The sequence below is a fragment of the Anolis carolinensis genome, chromosome 4 (assembly GCF_035594765.1).
Source record: "Anolis carolinensis isolate JA03-04 chromosome 4, rAnoCar3.1.pri, whole genome shotgun sequence".
Classification (NCBI taxonomy): Eukaryota; Metazoa; Chordata; class Lepidosauria; order Squamata; family Dactyloidae; genus Anolis; species Anolis carolinensis.
This window is the reverse complement of record NC_085844.1, coordinates 90,228,620-90,244,579: the sequence shown is the minus strand read 5'-3', so window position 1 is coordinate 90,244,579 and position 15,960 is coordinate 90,228,620. Positions and strand designations below refer to the sequence as shown.

Here is a 15,960-nt window from a genome sequence, read left to right as displayed (position 1 = left end):
TCAGTGTAGACCCATATAATTCAGTTCAGTGCAATTAAACTGCATTATATGAGTGGTCATTATGCAGTTTGAAACTTCGTTACAGTGTTCCCTCACTACTTCGCAGTTCTCTCTTTTGCTGATTCGCTGTTTTGCAATTTTTCAATAAATTCTAAAAGAATATTATAAATCATAAAAACTTACAATTTACAGCCTAAGGAAGGGAGGAAGGAGAAGCCGAAGGGAGAGAAAAGGAGCCCAAGCGGCAACAGGAAGAGAAGGAGGCGATTTATCAACACACGATTGGTTGATAAAGACTTATAATAGTGTATAACTACTAAAATAATGTATAAACATTAAAATAAATATAGTTTATTTATTTCGTGTCAAAAGCATTGTACAACAAATACATTTCAAATAATGGAAATAAAAAAAAAAAGAAATCACAAGCAACTAAATAGTTTTGGACCAAAAGCGGGCAACAGCAACCGCATTGTCTGTAGCTTTAAACAACTCCTCCTCCGTGCATGAGGCATATAGTGTCCCTACTTCGTGGATTTTCCCTTATTGCGGATGGTCCTGGAACGTAACCCCTGCAATAAGTGAGGGAACATTGTATATGGCAGTATAGATGGGACCTGATAATATTTTTCCAGATTAAGTATAGCAAGGGCAGCTGCTTTTGTAGAGTTATATTTTAACCACCATTAAGAAATCTTGTTTTTCTCGTAGCAAGAAATCTTTCCAAATCTAAGTTCCAGTCCCTAATTTTCAGGGAAAGTTTTTGAAATAAAATAATAAATGTGAGTAAAATATATGACTTGTCAAGAGCAAGCAATGACAGATGACACTGACCCCAGTGATGTGACTTTTTTTGCTTATAGTTTGCAAAAGTCAGGTGTGAGATCCATTGGCAGCAGCTCTCCAAAAGTATTTTAAACTGGAGAAACTGAAGATTAAAATTCCTTTTTTTCTCTGCTAATACTTACAACTAAAATAAACATCCTATGTATCCAATTACGTTCTCTCTTTTTAAGTTTGTTAACTTTAATATTTAACCAGTCTTTGAATTTGGCCAATGGCAAAGAGCAGCAGAGATAAACAGTATTTACTTAATAAACATTCTGTATAAAAATAAATATTTGATTGCACTAGAAGAATCACTTGTAGTGAACAAGATCCATAAAGCCCCAACACATGTTCACATAATAAAACTTATACGAATTCAATTGAAAAAATGTATGACAACAGCATGCAGGGAGCAGCATGAATACCAATCACTGCAGTTGTTTTTCTATGCTTAAAAATCCACTGAGTGTTTTGAATAGTGCTATAGGTTTGAAATGACTATAGGGAAATATTTTTTAAAGACCTAGATTGGAATAAAAGAGGTCACAGGATATATAGAAAATAACTCAGATCATCGCAATCTAGAATTTCACAGAATCACATAGTCTTCTGCATCTGGATTTCTTTTCTCTTTGTTTTTTTTCTATTTTTCTATTTTTCATTTTTGAATATTCTTTTATAAACTCTCCTCTGAAAACTTCTTTGGATCATGTGTTTGAATGTAGCAGAAGTAATGCTAAAAGTTGCATTTATCTGTACATTGATGTTTACATTATTATTTTTTACCATATCTGTTTCTGGATTGTTAGCTAAAAAGTAGAATTGAGCTTCCTAATCAGAGCTTCAGCTTGAGATGATATGTAGGCCCATTCTCAAATTTGGGCATCACGTTCTTTCAGCCTCATAAGAAGGCAAGGACAAAATCTCTGCTGAACAAATCTTGCCAAGAAAACCAAGTTTTCCTTTGGTTTGCCATAAGTCAGAAATGACTTGAAGCCACACAATTTGGAATTAGGGATGAAAACATTAAAAAGAGGAATGGGGAAAATACATCTTTTGAAATAAGTCCTTTAAATGAAAGCAGTGGTGTTTCATATCTATGGATCCAGACATGGAAATACTGTTTCTTCTTTATTGGTGCTACTGGTCTTCGTTATTTTAATCTACATTTTTGCAATTTTTACTCAAGTTTTCTATAATTATTAACAACAGTTTATTTGATGCAATCATGATTTCTATTTGAAAGGATAATCCCTGGGAATATTTAATTATTTTATATTTTTCAAAACTCTATAAATCACTGCTTTTTCCGTGAGCAAGCTATGAAATAACGCTTCTTGCGTTGTTTTTATTCCATGACTCAAAAGCTGATGATCTTTGAATTCTTTCTATATCATCTCTATTTCTGAGTCAGGGCTGCATTGTTGCAGTCATCTTGCCACTTTGGTTATTAAATCCTCCTTCTCATTTTCTCTACAAAGCTATAAAAACAAATATGCAAGGATTATTTCTTTCTTTCTTGCTCCACTACTTATTCCATTTTTCCTGTATTTTGGCTTACGTGTCTGTTTTTCTGGATTCCTATTGAGGATATGTGCCTAACACCTCATTTGCATCTATTTCTACATCTTTAATCTTCGAATTAATTACAAAAATTTAATAGGCTTCAAAATTTCTTTTAAGTCAGTTTGGACGTCTTAATTATTTCAGCAATATGTTCATGTTTCAGTTTACTGCACTCCTTCTTTAACTTCTTTCACAGCACTTCACTTAATTTTATGTTCATGTCCCTCCAATGCCTTGCTTTGGTTTGAAAATTTATCCATATCTGAGTATATTTATATTTCTCGTCTCTTATTTTTTATTCCTTAATATTTCAGTGCAATTCATTCCTTTTTTCTGAGCTTTAATCTATTTGTTTTATGAAGGACTGGATGCAGAGCAGTTCTAGTCTACTGCTATTTTTCTCAGTAGCAAGGCTCCTCCTCCTCAACATGGTTTGGATGACAGTCTGGCATTGAGAATTTTGAGAAAGACCCTGAATGGCTGTAGCTGCATAATTAATGGCAGAACTAGTCACAGTAATCAAGTTGACCCTCTTCTCAAAATGGGTAGCTTGTTCTAAGGAGTTAGGACACAGAAATTGGTGCTTTGCCAGAAGTGGGCATGTTGTGAAACCAGACAGCAAGATGTATGTTTTGTACCCCTTCATTCTATGTGGATGTTGTCCGACCATTGGGAAAATGTTGTGTATAAAGCCGCCCTAGGTGTCAAACACGGAGGAGAGGCTTCCTTGCTGGGTAAATTATTCTTCCAAATCACATTCTTCCTTTGAGGCTCCAGTCATCAATAAATAAATAAGTCCCTTAATCTCATCCTTAAAAGAGAATTTTTAATTATGTATCATTCGAAATTGTACTGAACCTATGAAAAAAATAATCCAGGTAAATACATTAAAGGCCCTGTATATTCATGTGCTCATTTATAATTTATATACAACTCATTAACAGATTGGTGGGAAATTATGGATTGCTTTTTTCCTACTTGATATACCCCTACAATTTTTTCCCTTTTATAATCCTGAGCCAGTCTGTTCTGTGTATATTTCACCAGTACTAGATTCTGATTGCACTCCCTCCATTGGCGAGGTTCTTCTTGATGGCCTTCCTTCTACATTTTTGTGTTTCCTGATGCAGCATCACATTTTAGTGCAATGGAAACTCAAAAGGGCAGGTCCTTAGACTTTATGTATCAGTAACAAAGTTTTCCAAGGTGCAGTTATCCTCCACAAAGATATCTTGCACTTTCAGTGGCCCTGTTGGTACATCAACTAAATCTGACAGCGTGGAAGCACTGGACACAAATCATATCCTGTATCAGACAATATATTGTACTCTGTAGAAATAAATCAAAATTTTATAGTGATGCCATCTAAACCATTCACTTGACTTGTTTAAAATGGAAAATGGACATAGATTATGCATGCTGAACTATATAAGAGTGTGGGTGTTATTTAGTACTTAGCTGTACTGCAGTGTTTTCAGTGGACTCTGGCCTTAGCCCAGCTATTGACTCCACTTACGTCTGATTGAGTGCATCCATTATGTGCCACTCAACCACTGATTGAACACTAGGCTGAAGAAACACGAGTATGGGATCAACTAGATTACAGTACCCATAATCCTTGGATATCAATTATATGATCTGTGGTTTCTTAGAGTTATAATTGTAAAATGTGTAGAGACTACCAGCCTGCCTACCATTAGTATAGTAAAGGTAAAGGTTTTCCTTGACATTAAGTCTAGTTGTGTCTGACTCTGAGGGGTGGTGCTCATCTCCATTTCTAAGCCAAAAAGCCAGCATTGTCTATACATATCTCCTACATCATGACTGCATGGAACACCATTATCTTCCAGCAGAAGCAGTACCTATTGTTCTACTCACATTTGCATGTTTTCAAACTGCTAGGTTGGCAGAAACTGGGCCTAACAGTGGGAGCTCACCTCGCTCCCCAGATTCAAACCACCAAGCTTTCGGTCAGCAAGTTTAGCAGTTAAGCAGTTTAATTCGCTGTGCCACCTAGGGGCACAAATTTCCCCTAGGAAAATGTTTCCAAATTTCATAGCAATCTATGTAGTAGTTTAAGAGATATGAGGTCCTCACAAACAGACATTACATTTTTATTTATATAGATGTGAGGAGGCAAAATGGAGAAATGTGAAAATGAAACTGCTAGGTTGTGAAACTCCGAACCTAATTTTTCTCCCTTTCAACAGGTGACTGAACCTACATCTTAGAAATATTAAAAGTAATAATGTAATTAATGTATTTTTGAAGTCCAGATACACATATGCCAAAATCCAACTTTCAGTGCTCTTAAACCTTATTAGCAATCATGTGTGAAATTTAAAAAAAAAGTAATCTCCCCTTTTTACCACATAATGTGAGAGATTTCATTTTCAATTAAATTTCACCTCATCTAGTGCACTTTTCCAACCAGTGTTTTGTTAAATCCACTTTTTTCTTCTTTCATAGGCAAAAGATCATGCCAAACAGGGAATAAAAGAGGTAAAGAGTAAGTTGAAACACAAGGTGCGTAATAGACTTTGTGCTTTCTTACCTTGTTTCTTGCTTCAGTTTGAAGCATATACCTTACAAATCCCCCAAGATTTGTGTTTTTAATGACTTTTGAAATATGCTTAGCCCTTTGTTCAACAATACATTTTTTATAACAAGCCCTCTGGCAACTATCTGTCATTCCATGCATCCACTTGAATAATCTCTTTATTGTTTGCATATTTATTATGAAAAAACAGGGGTCTTCAAAGATACATTAACAGGATGTATGTTTTCATAAAGCTGATTGCTTTGATATCAGAATTGAAGCCTTTGCTTCAAGCTGAGAATTTAAGGCAATTGAGTTTTACTAGAGAAATTTGATTTAGGAAGTGTAGTTGTCTGTTTAGGTTTCATGAGATCTATAAATGGTGGCAGTACTTGAACATGCTAAAACCTCTTTGTCTTTCAAGAGCAACAAGGTAAAACTATTGGAAGCATCTCACAGAGGAACTGTTCATTTATTTCAATTAGTATTTTTATTTTTTAACCTTCAATACACATTTGTAAAGAGAGCAGATTGAATTTTATTGCTTTCCCCCTCAAGTTTCAACAAAATGAATACATTGGGTTATAATTGTTCTTGAATTATTACTTCCTCGTTTAAATGTTGTCTTGGTTATACTACATAAGACTAGAAGCTTTAAGATTGTGATGGTGTCAATTTCTTATTACATCTTTTCTCTGTTTTAGAAGAATAATTCTGGTGTTGTGTATTTGTATGTATGTGTACACACAAAGGTTTTCAATCCTAATTTTTCAACTGCAGGAAACAGAAGATGAGTATGGAACGTGTACCTCAGGTTTTGCACATTACGCTCCAATCTATACGCTTCCCAATACACAAAGACTAAATTCAGAAAAGAGACGACTTGTGCAGGTAATATTTTATCTCACTACCTCAGACATTTAAGAAATTTTTCTACCCATTGGGTGGTATAGAAGAAATGAAATTAGTTCTCATTGTTTGTTCAGAATGGGTGTGGAATACAAAGTTGCATGATTAGAATTCTACTTTCTCCTCCTTCTTTTTCTAAAGACCTGTTAATCTATCTTAAGCTTGCTCTATAATTTTAAATGGAAATTTAAGAGGAAATAATTTTAAATGGAAATGCCAAGAATTATAATTGCTTATTTTTGTATCCAAAGAATAAGGTCTAACACTGAGCTATGGTAATTTCTTGTGGGAAGTTTCTATAAAGTTAGAAAGTACGTTTTATTTAGCCTGCTAAAAATGTAATTTTAAGAGGAAACAGAATGCAGAATCTGAGTGGGCGTGGGTTATGGTAATCATTTTATTTTTATAGAGCATCTCATTTTCATTTTCCTTGTTGATGTTATCATTTTATATCTAATGGAAAAATGTACATGTGAATATTCTTCAGGTTGTATATTGACACTATAGTTGGTTTAATTCTCTTGTTTAGCTTTATTCAAGTTTTGGTATTAACCATTCATAAACTGTACCACAATCTGCTCCTGGTCTTGTTTTTTGCATGGAGAGTGGAGATATGCTGTCTTCCAACTCTATTTGATTTCTCTGGTTGCTTGAAGAATGTGTTTGCAATGAATTGCTGACCTTGTAACATTTAGTCAGTCACACTGCTTCATTTATTGATCCTAGACCAATTTTTCCCACAACTTATGATTCTACTCTGATTCCAACTTTTCCATTACAATATCTTAGATTAAACAAGAAGTCTTATTTTGGTATGTGATCAGTTTCCCCCTGGACTCCAGCATAGAATCTTTAAATTTCTTCTTTTTCTGTCTCCGTAGTTGAATGAATTCAGTTGAGACACCTTTTCCCCATGATAACTCTTTCAGGAGTAAATTAAACTTCCTAGGGATAGATTTCTCTCACTTTTTGTTTCACTCCATTTGTAAGTATTAGTCTTTTGTAAGTCAGATGTCTTTAATTATATTGATGGGTTTTCCCTGAAGTCTTTTTGATATTATTTAATCAAACTTTGCATTATATTTTTGGCTACTTTTGCTACATCTCTCCTCACTATTCATGCCACCCACTTCTGCTTAGTTGAATAAAATATTGTGGAGTTATCTGAGTTATCTTTCCCATTCCTGTTTCCTCACTCACCCCAAAGTATTGCATTGTTTACACATTCCATTTCTTGTTTTAAAATGTCTTAATTTCCCCAATTTCATGCTTTTCATATTCCATGTTCCTGTAATGTGTGTTGTGCAGCTTCACGTCAACAGCTGTACATCCTTTTAACTTAAGTCTAGTTGTGTAATTAATGACAGTTCTACTTGTAGTTGCCCTCAGTAGCTCGTTGTACCTCAGTAGCTCATTGAATGCCATTCAACCTGTGAGTTTTATTATGTGATATTTTCTCGTTTTATTTTGGATTATCCCGTAGGATTTTCATAGTAATAGACATTAAAAACTGGTTTATCGTGCCTGCTTCTGTGCAATGCAAATGCACTTCTGCAAGTGTTAACTATGTTCCACTATTGGCTCTGAGAGAGCTTTCACAGATTCCTCTGCTGCTGCCCAGTAGCAATTTGGTAGGTTTAGTTTGCCTCCTTATCGAAAGTCTGTCTGCTATGGGAGACCCTAACAACGGCACTGCAGCCATCAGTTTAGCCTCTTGCTTCAAAGGAACACACAATATCACCATCACAGAAAGGTAGTGCCATTAGATAGAAATCAACCAGTAAATGTTAGTACACATTTAACTAAGAAAGCCAACATAAATGTTGCACCCGGAGTGCATCTTCACTGCAAAATATAGAGTTCAGAATATATTTGCAGTGCATACTTTGCAATTTCAGTAAGAAAGCAAGCTATCCCTGTCAGTAAGGATTGAAGGCTACAGAGCACCTAGAGGGCTAGTGCTCGCTTTTACAATTTCCTCTGACAATGTGAAAGCAAAATAAGGTTAGTTGGGGGGGGGGGGAGAAGGGGCAGAATTTTCAAGGGGGTGTCTTTTAGAGAGAAACTAGCTACAAGTAAAGTACACATTTATTTGGAAAGGGCCAAGTCTTTCAGAAATTTCAGGGTTCACTCCGGAAAAGCTCAGTCTTTTTCCAAGAACGTACTAGAAAACATTAAAAAGAGGCCTATTCTAAATCAAGATTTCCCTCTTTTGTAACAGTTCAGCATGCTAATTACTGCCTTGAGCTCCAAAATTCATTTAAATAGCAGTGGCCAAGATCCTATTGTTCATGCCAGGAAGAACAGAACAGTCAAATCAATGGAATTAATTTATAACTTGACTCACTATTCAACAATGAATCCAATGGTTCTGCTTGTGTTGGGACAGTATAAATTCATATATATACCACCTGCAACCAAAACGTTTTTGTACATTCAGTGATACCTTGAGTTAAGAGTTTAATTCTTTCTATTACTGAACTCTTTAATTTTTTTTTCGTGTCAGGAGCAACCGGAGTTGCTTCTGGAGAGAATTGGCCGTCTGCAAGGACGTTGCCCAGGGGATGCTGTTTTGATGTTTTTTGATGTTTTACCATCCTTGTGGGAGGCTTCTCTCATGTCCCCGCATGGAGCTGGAGCTGATAGAGGGAGCTCATCCACGCTCTCCCTGGATGGGATTCGAACCTGGCAGCCTTCAGGTTAGCAACCCAACCTTCAAGTCACAAGGCTTTTATACCCTAGGCCACCGGAGGCTCCTAACTCTTAAATCAAGACACACTTATCTCAAAGTGAATTCCCCATAGAAATGCTATTAATCTGTTCCAGCCCCCCGAACATCCTCTCCCCCATTTTTGTTACATATTTTAAATAAGAAAATGTACTTTATAAATAACAAATAATGTATAAATGCTGATTGATATGGAAAAATACAGAAGAAAGATGAACTTTAAAATGGTAGAAGCACAAAGTTGTGGCAAGGAAGCACAAAGTGAAGAGGCAGAAGCATCGTTTTCTTTATATTGTACTCATTCCAGCCTCCCTCTCTTGCTCCCTCCCTCACTTCATTAGTGATGTGCATTCAGGACTTACCTTGTCCCGTTTTGTGTCCCGGCTTTCAGTGGGGCCCTGATCCATTTTCGTATGAGCCTCCTGAAATCGGGAGGTCAAATATTTGTTTGGTTTCAGAGGCTGAAAGTTTCATTTTTTTTCAGCCCATAATTTGAGCGGGGGCGGGGGGGACTTTACCTGTAGGCCCAAAACTCCCGGGCCTATGAGTGCAGGTTTTGGGTTTATGCACCTGGGCCTTGGGTGCAGGGCTTTGGGCCTATGCACCCGGGCCTCGCAGGGTCTGCAGGTAATTACCGAGTAAGGAGCGCTCCTTACTTGGCAATCGGCCGCAGATTGCAAGGCCCAGCCAACCTCATAGGCCCTGTGAGGTAATCAATCTGAAAAGCAGGCTTGGAGCCGATACTGGCTTCTGCCTACCTTTCATTTCAAGGTGGTTTTTGTTTGGGGGTGGGGGCTTTCTGTTTCATGCCGTCCGTATGGACAGTACGAAATGGAAACATGAATGAAACAAAAGGAACAAATACCTCACAAATCTCTACCAAACGTACCACAACAGACAGCAATCTCTCAAAGCGGACAAGAACACGAGGCATGGAGACACAAGATACAGAGACTACTCCCTTGAAACCCTAAAGACTTGTATTCTCACGCTAGCACTCCCACTGGCGCTAGATCTTAACTCAAAATGCTGCTTGTATGTCAAAGGGATCTTCAAAGTCCAGTCTTCTTTTGTGGAGAGAGGAGTTTCATTTTCTGTGGATTTCCATTTTTGAACTTATGACAGTCTTGCAGTTAATATCATATAAACAATCACCATAAACTTCACACCCTGAAATAGTTCATTAGAAATCCCCAACAGAAAAAAATCTCAAGTTTTAGGATGTTTACAAAATTCCTATGGTATTACCAGCATGTGTTTGTGTGTAGCAGAAATGGCGCATTCATTGGTAAGAGTAGCACTTCTAGGCTTAGTTGTTGAAACTGTTCAGGATGGGCAGATCTGTTGTGTATAAGACTGTGTGATCCACAGTTTTGTTGCAAAACATACACATTTAGAATCAATAATAATAATAATAATAATAATAATAATAATAATAATAATAATAATAATTTTTCTTTATATCCTGCCACCATCTCTCAGAGGGACTTGAGGTGGCTCACAAAACACTCAAAGTGTAACACAAAATACAAGTGCAAAACAAAACATAGGCAATAAACAGTCAACACAATATCATAAATTCACAGTACCCACTGTTAAAAACAATAAAATACAGCAGTTGCTGTAGATAAAACAGCAGTATTCGACCTCAGAATTGTAAAGTGCTAAAAGAGTGTAAAGGGTATGTATTAGAGTCTAAACATGATTGAAAGCTTGTCGGAAAAGCCAAATCTTTAATTGTTTGTGGAAGGTTTGGAGGGTAGGGGCTAGCCTGATCTTCCTCGGAAGGGCATTCCAGAGCCAGGGGCCACCACCGAGAAGGCTCTCTCTCTTGTCCCTACCAACCACACTTGAGACGGAGGTGGGACCAAGAGAAGAGCCTCCCCAGTAGATCTTAAAGCCCGTGCCTGCTCATAGAAAGAGATGTGGTCTTGAAGATAGGTTGGACCTGAAGCGTAATTACAATTATAAGGTTGAATAATTGTTTTGAGTTCCATCTGATCTTAAAAGCTAGCCAAGGCTCCCCCCCCCCCCCCCCAAAGATTAGTACTTGGATGAGACACCACCAGTGAATATCAAATGTACATGGAACCACCAGGGGTCAATAGGCAACTTGGAGACACATAAGAATTGAAGGTAACTCAGGCTTTTTATATACAAATCCCAGTTATCACCTCAAGCTTTCTTCATTTCAGCTGTATAATTTAGAGTGACAGAATATTCATTTTGTTACAGCATTATTAAACATTTGGGAGTCAAAAATCCTTGCTGACCTATTGCAAATCACCCAGAGATTTGTAGCTATTCCAACTCTACTTCTTGCCTAGCCAGCCTTAGTCCAAAGACTATGGGTATTATTGTCTTCTTACTTTTAATTACCATAGGCAAATTGGTCATATGCAGTTTTACAGATTGCTTTTCAAGTCAGTGATTATACATTTCTACATCTGTAGCTTCCCAGTGTGTTGCATCAAGTTTTTCAGAAAACCTAGTTCTGTAAATATTTAATATATTGACAATTTGAGAAAGCAAATAGTGCATATGTAAAAAAAACAAACACAACTTAACTGCAGATGTATAGTTAACAGTTTTAAGCAGTATGACAATTAGTGTGTCATTTTCTAACACAAGTTCACTGTGTTCTGTAAACTGATATGGCAAAATCTTTGGTACCTTTATATTGAATATATTGCTGTCTTTTAAAAGCAAAAATGTTGGCAATCTGTCAATTAAATTGAGTTTTTATGTAGATCTTGTACATTTACTGCATCTTGAAAATATGTGCTGATTTATTTTCAAGTTAGTTCTATCTGCTTTTCCATATTAATTGATCAGCAGTAGTCCCAGTCTTATCAAGTTATAAATGCAGGTTGCTTAATTATTAAGCACTGCAAATTGGCAAAATATGTAATTTGTTTTGCAATTTAGATCTTTTTGGACAAGGTTTGAGAGCAGTATATCCTTTAATTTATGCTAAACTTAATAATTAAGCTATTATTATTTTAATGATGGGCTAAGGACTTTAGAATTACACTGTTAAAGAAAGAATTTATTCTCGATCCCAATCATTATTTTCTAGTGTAAGTTCCTTTTTACTGCATTTTATGCAAAGAATTTACCCAGAAATCTTTAGCTACTTAAGTAATCCTGTGTGAATCTGAATGACAGCCTATCAATATCTAGTTTCAAATTAATGTCTTCTTTGCTGTATTTGTCCCAATGTTGATTTCTATACAGCAACCTTTTGAGAGTTCTAGTTCAAAATGTATATTTACATCTTCTAAGAGAATACAAGATAAGCAAAATGATAATTTAAATTTAAAAATGAACTCTAATATATTTTCTGTTCAGTCCTAGTTCTGGGATAGGGATTTAATGATTACAAATATATACAAAAGCTATATTAAAAACATCAATAATTTTCGGCTAGGCCTTTGATTGTTGACATTATAAAATAGTATATAAAACCCTAGTCATCTCCATTGTTGAAGATCACATTAATGCCATTGTATCTGACGTTGCCGTTAGTGTTATTGTCATTTTTCTGGAGCTGAATATGAATATGCTTTCTACCCCAGCAAACAGTAGTTTGTATGCCAGTCTGCTAATTAGTCCAGTTATTTCCTGTTTTTTTGATGAGGTTTAAATAAATGTCAAGGGTACAGCCATGAAGATCTCCCAATTAGGCTCTGCGTTTGTAAAACCCAGCCCCTTTGCTTTTGTGTGAGGATGAGGTTTCCAACTGCAACATCAGTCTAACAGGGCTCAAGGGAAAGGCTACTGCTCTGCTTTTATTGAAAACAAGGCCAGTTTGGCCCAGGGAGAATATTGGCATTGGTCACACTGCATATCTGTTGTTCGCGATGAATATTTACTCATCTCTATCACAGCCAGCATAGATTTCTTCCCCGCTCCCCATTGCCGAATCAATGTTCAGATTTAAAAATATATACATAAATTAATATATGTTGTGATTCTTTTCAAAACAAAATTGCTTCTTTATAAGGTAGGTGATTAAATACTTTTTATTGCAAAGCAGCTTGTTGCGTTGGCTTCTTTGTGCTTGTAATGGGTTCCTGCAAAGTGATGGGGAGGACCACCCCCTTCCTTCAACAAAGCAACACATAAAGAAAATGCACGATTGATCTTTTCCTAAGACGTTCGGAAAAGAATTATTCTATTTCTGTAAGACATGTGTCAGCCTCCTCAGAGCTATTCTGGGCGGTTTGGTGGTGGCTACGCAAAGGAGGGAGGGGGAAAAAAAAGGAGAAAGCTTAGCCGCATTGCAAGTCAAAATTAACAGATGGATTGCCCTAAGCGAGGGAAAAACCACCACCACCAAATCTAGTGAAAGTAGAGGGCTGAAGCTTTCTTTCTTTTCTTTTTTCTTTTTTATTGTTAAGCCTTATTAAAACCTTGGCATGTATTTTACTCTTAACTCTTTCCTGGCTTAACGGCTAACTAATCACTCTTCTGTCTTTTGTCAAAGTTAGATTGAATGTACCATCGCGATAAATTCCAAGTTAGCTGTTTGGAAGTAGCTTAAGGAATTTTACAGTATTTTTCCCAATTTTGTTACATTTGTATGGCTTCTGCCTCTCTCCCACATCCTGGGAGGAATGACCTATAAATGTTGTACTGTTAAAAGATTTGGTATTGAGGATCTTCACTGTCCATATATGTTGCCTTTCAGCTAAGTGGATAAATAAAACATTCTATTTCTACAGCATCTGTTTAAAAATAGGGATTTCATGTAGAACAGTGGTGAATGTCTTGGCAGATGCATGACTATAATTTTTCCTTTTAATTGGAGGGGGAAGCTGCCTTATAGGGTTTTCTAGTGTATTTGGCAGAGCTCAATGTATCACAAATATAAGTACACTTTATAACAATTAGCATATTCATCCTTACAATTGTACCTTCAGGCATTCAGTAACTGGTAGCTGTGATGTTTTTTTAATGAGGCATTTGAGTGCAGTGTGGATTTTCCAGAAACCACTGTGTGTCAGAAATTATATATGTGTGTATGTGTGTGTATGTATATGTATGTATGCATCAAGCTCCCTTTTCATAAAGATGCCACAAATTAAATGCAGTGTCCATTGCTAAAACTGCATTTCATTGAAGCTTCTGTAACCTAAAATAGAATTCTTTGTATGTTGGTTGAATGAGTGTTGATAAGTTGGTATGTCCTGAACAACTGAGAGCAGATCACAATGCATGAAATGCCACCAGCAAAATAATTTAATCAACACCCTCCATTCCCTCAGTGTTTTCTTGTACATTGCATTACGTTAAATGATTGAATTTCTGTTTTCATGTTTTATTCCCTAAATAGGCCATAGTAGAAAATTTCTTTAAAACAATTGCACGCACACATTTCAGTTTGTAAGTTGCTCCTTTTTATTACTGTTTTGTACATGGCAAATCTCCTTCAGGCTAACATGTTTGTTGCTTTCAGAAAACAGGGTGTCCCCATACATCAGGAACCTCCCTTCTTTTCTTTTTTTCCCTCTTTTCCTTTCCCAGAAATGGTGTTCTCTATACCTCCATGTCTTTTTGTCATCTCAGTCAAAGAGTCGGGGAGAATGGGATGAGAAAATAAAACTCATTCACAATATAGGTGACTCACACCTGTATTGTGAATCCAAACAAACTCCAACATCATAATTTCAGGAACCAAAAATGGAATATCTCGTAAGTTTTCCATTGGAATCTGATTTGTTTGAAAGTGGTACACCATATTTGTATCTTTCCATGATCTTAGTCTCCTGCTATAAATTCTGCATGAGGCTGGGGCTGTATTAAGCTTCATATACCAATTTGATTAATGTGAATAAAATATTATATGTGACAGATGTCATATAGAGTAACACTGAACAGTGCTGAACCTACGGATTAGTGGTCTGCTTCATCTTTAAGAAAAGGTTTCTTATTTAAAAAATGGTAAATTAGCCAAATATTTTTGACAAAAGGGAGCATAATTGATAGGTGCAATTCGTAAAGAGAATTTCAAGACAGGATCTTTTGTCTTTGCATGTCAGTTACGATCCATCTGTATTGCTAAACAGGCAGTGTATCTTTTAATTAAAAATAGAAAACCTTTAAATGGAAAAAATTACGAGACTGCCCTCTAGTGGAATAAATGCCTTTCCTGCAGGTATATAGATGGTTAATGTTGCACAGCAAAGCTTGATTCTTTATAGCCCAGAAGCAAAATATTTGTTTCTGTCATAACCTTTTTATCGCAACAATTTCCTCTCTTGTTCATTATGAATGCTTACTGCATCGTAAGTGTTATTACTATCACTGACTTGCATCATCACTGGCTTATACATAAAATATTTGCCCCCAGTTTATCACAGTTTCCTCATCTGGCAGAAAGAAATGGGATGGGAGAGAAGGACAAGCACAAACATTCCCTTATCATTGTGCATAACTGTTCAGTGGCATTCATTGTATCCTTTTCTGGGATCTTTCAAGGGCATTGTGAAAACATAAGTGGAACAAGAAATAAAGGTAGTTAATTTCCTAGACACTTTTGCAGTTTGTTCCTTTTTCTTTTTTAAAGGGTACTATGAGATTTCCACCGAATTCACATTTATCGCGATGCCTTTATTTGCTTATCTAAAAGACATTTAGTCCTCTTTTTTAGGTGCAGTGCCCTGGAAAATTCTAAAACACATGAAATACAGTTAGAGTTTTGCTGTAGAAACCACAGTATTATTATTATTTTTAATTCAAATAGTAATAGCTAATGGTTTTTATGAGTACAGCGTAAATGTAAAATGGTAAATTATGTGTTAGGTGTTTCACTTTCTAAAAAACCAGCCATGCCTGTCTCCCTGGGGAGAGAGTTTTGAAGGGCCACTGAGAAATCCCTCTCCTTAGTACTTGAAGCCTGACTGCAGGACAGAGAGCAGGGCCTGTGGTACTGATCTTAATGCTTGGACCAGTTTGTGCAATTATAAATAAGGTTTTAGATAATGTGTGGTCCCAAAAAATCTAGAGGTTTAAAAGGCTAATGATAAATTCTTTGAAATTAATAAACACTCAGTGTAACTGATGCATAATAAATATGATCTTACCATCTCATTCCCATAGATCTTCTAGCCCCCATATTCTGTATAAGATGCAGTTTTACAAAACATGTTTATGGTCAACCGAAGGGCACTTTATGGTTGTATGTCTCCAGCATTCTTTAAATAGGGTTGCAAAACCAGCACAAGCTTATAAAAGTGTATTCCAGAGGAACTGACACTATGTGTATTTCCATTGACAGCTCCAGCCTATGTACCCAGCATTACAGGGGGGAAATGAGACTGATCCAAAATCAGATGTAAACCTGCAGTACTTCAGTTTTATCCTAATCTGGGATAATCTAGTGCTG

General features: G+C 36.3%; 1 protein-coding gene across 3 annotated transcripts in view; it reads left to right on the top strand.

Moving 5' to 3' along the window:
• dennd1b (DENN domain containing 1B) overlaps positions 1-15,960 on the top strand; it is a 222,795-nt gene that overhangs the window by 186,342 nt on the left and 20,493 nt on the right. For all 3 annotated transcript variants that reach the window (XM_062980777.1, XM_008119992.3, XM_008119993.3), the window contains 2 exons: positions 4,864-4,920; positions 5,714-5,824. In XM_062980777.1, coding sequence (XP_062836847.1) covers positions 4,864-4,920; positions 5,714-5,824 — 168 coding nt within the window. The remainder of the gene's footprint in view (positions 1-4,863; positions 4,921-5,713; positions 5,825-15,960) is intronic.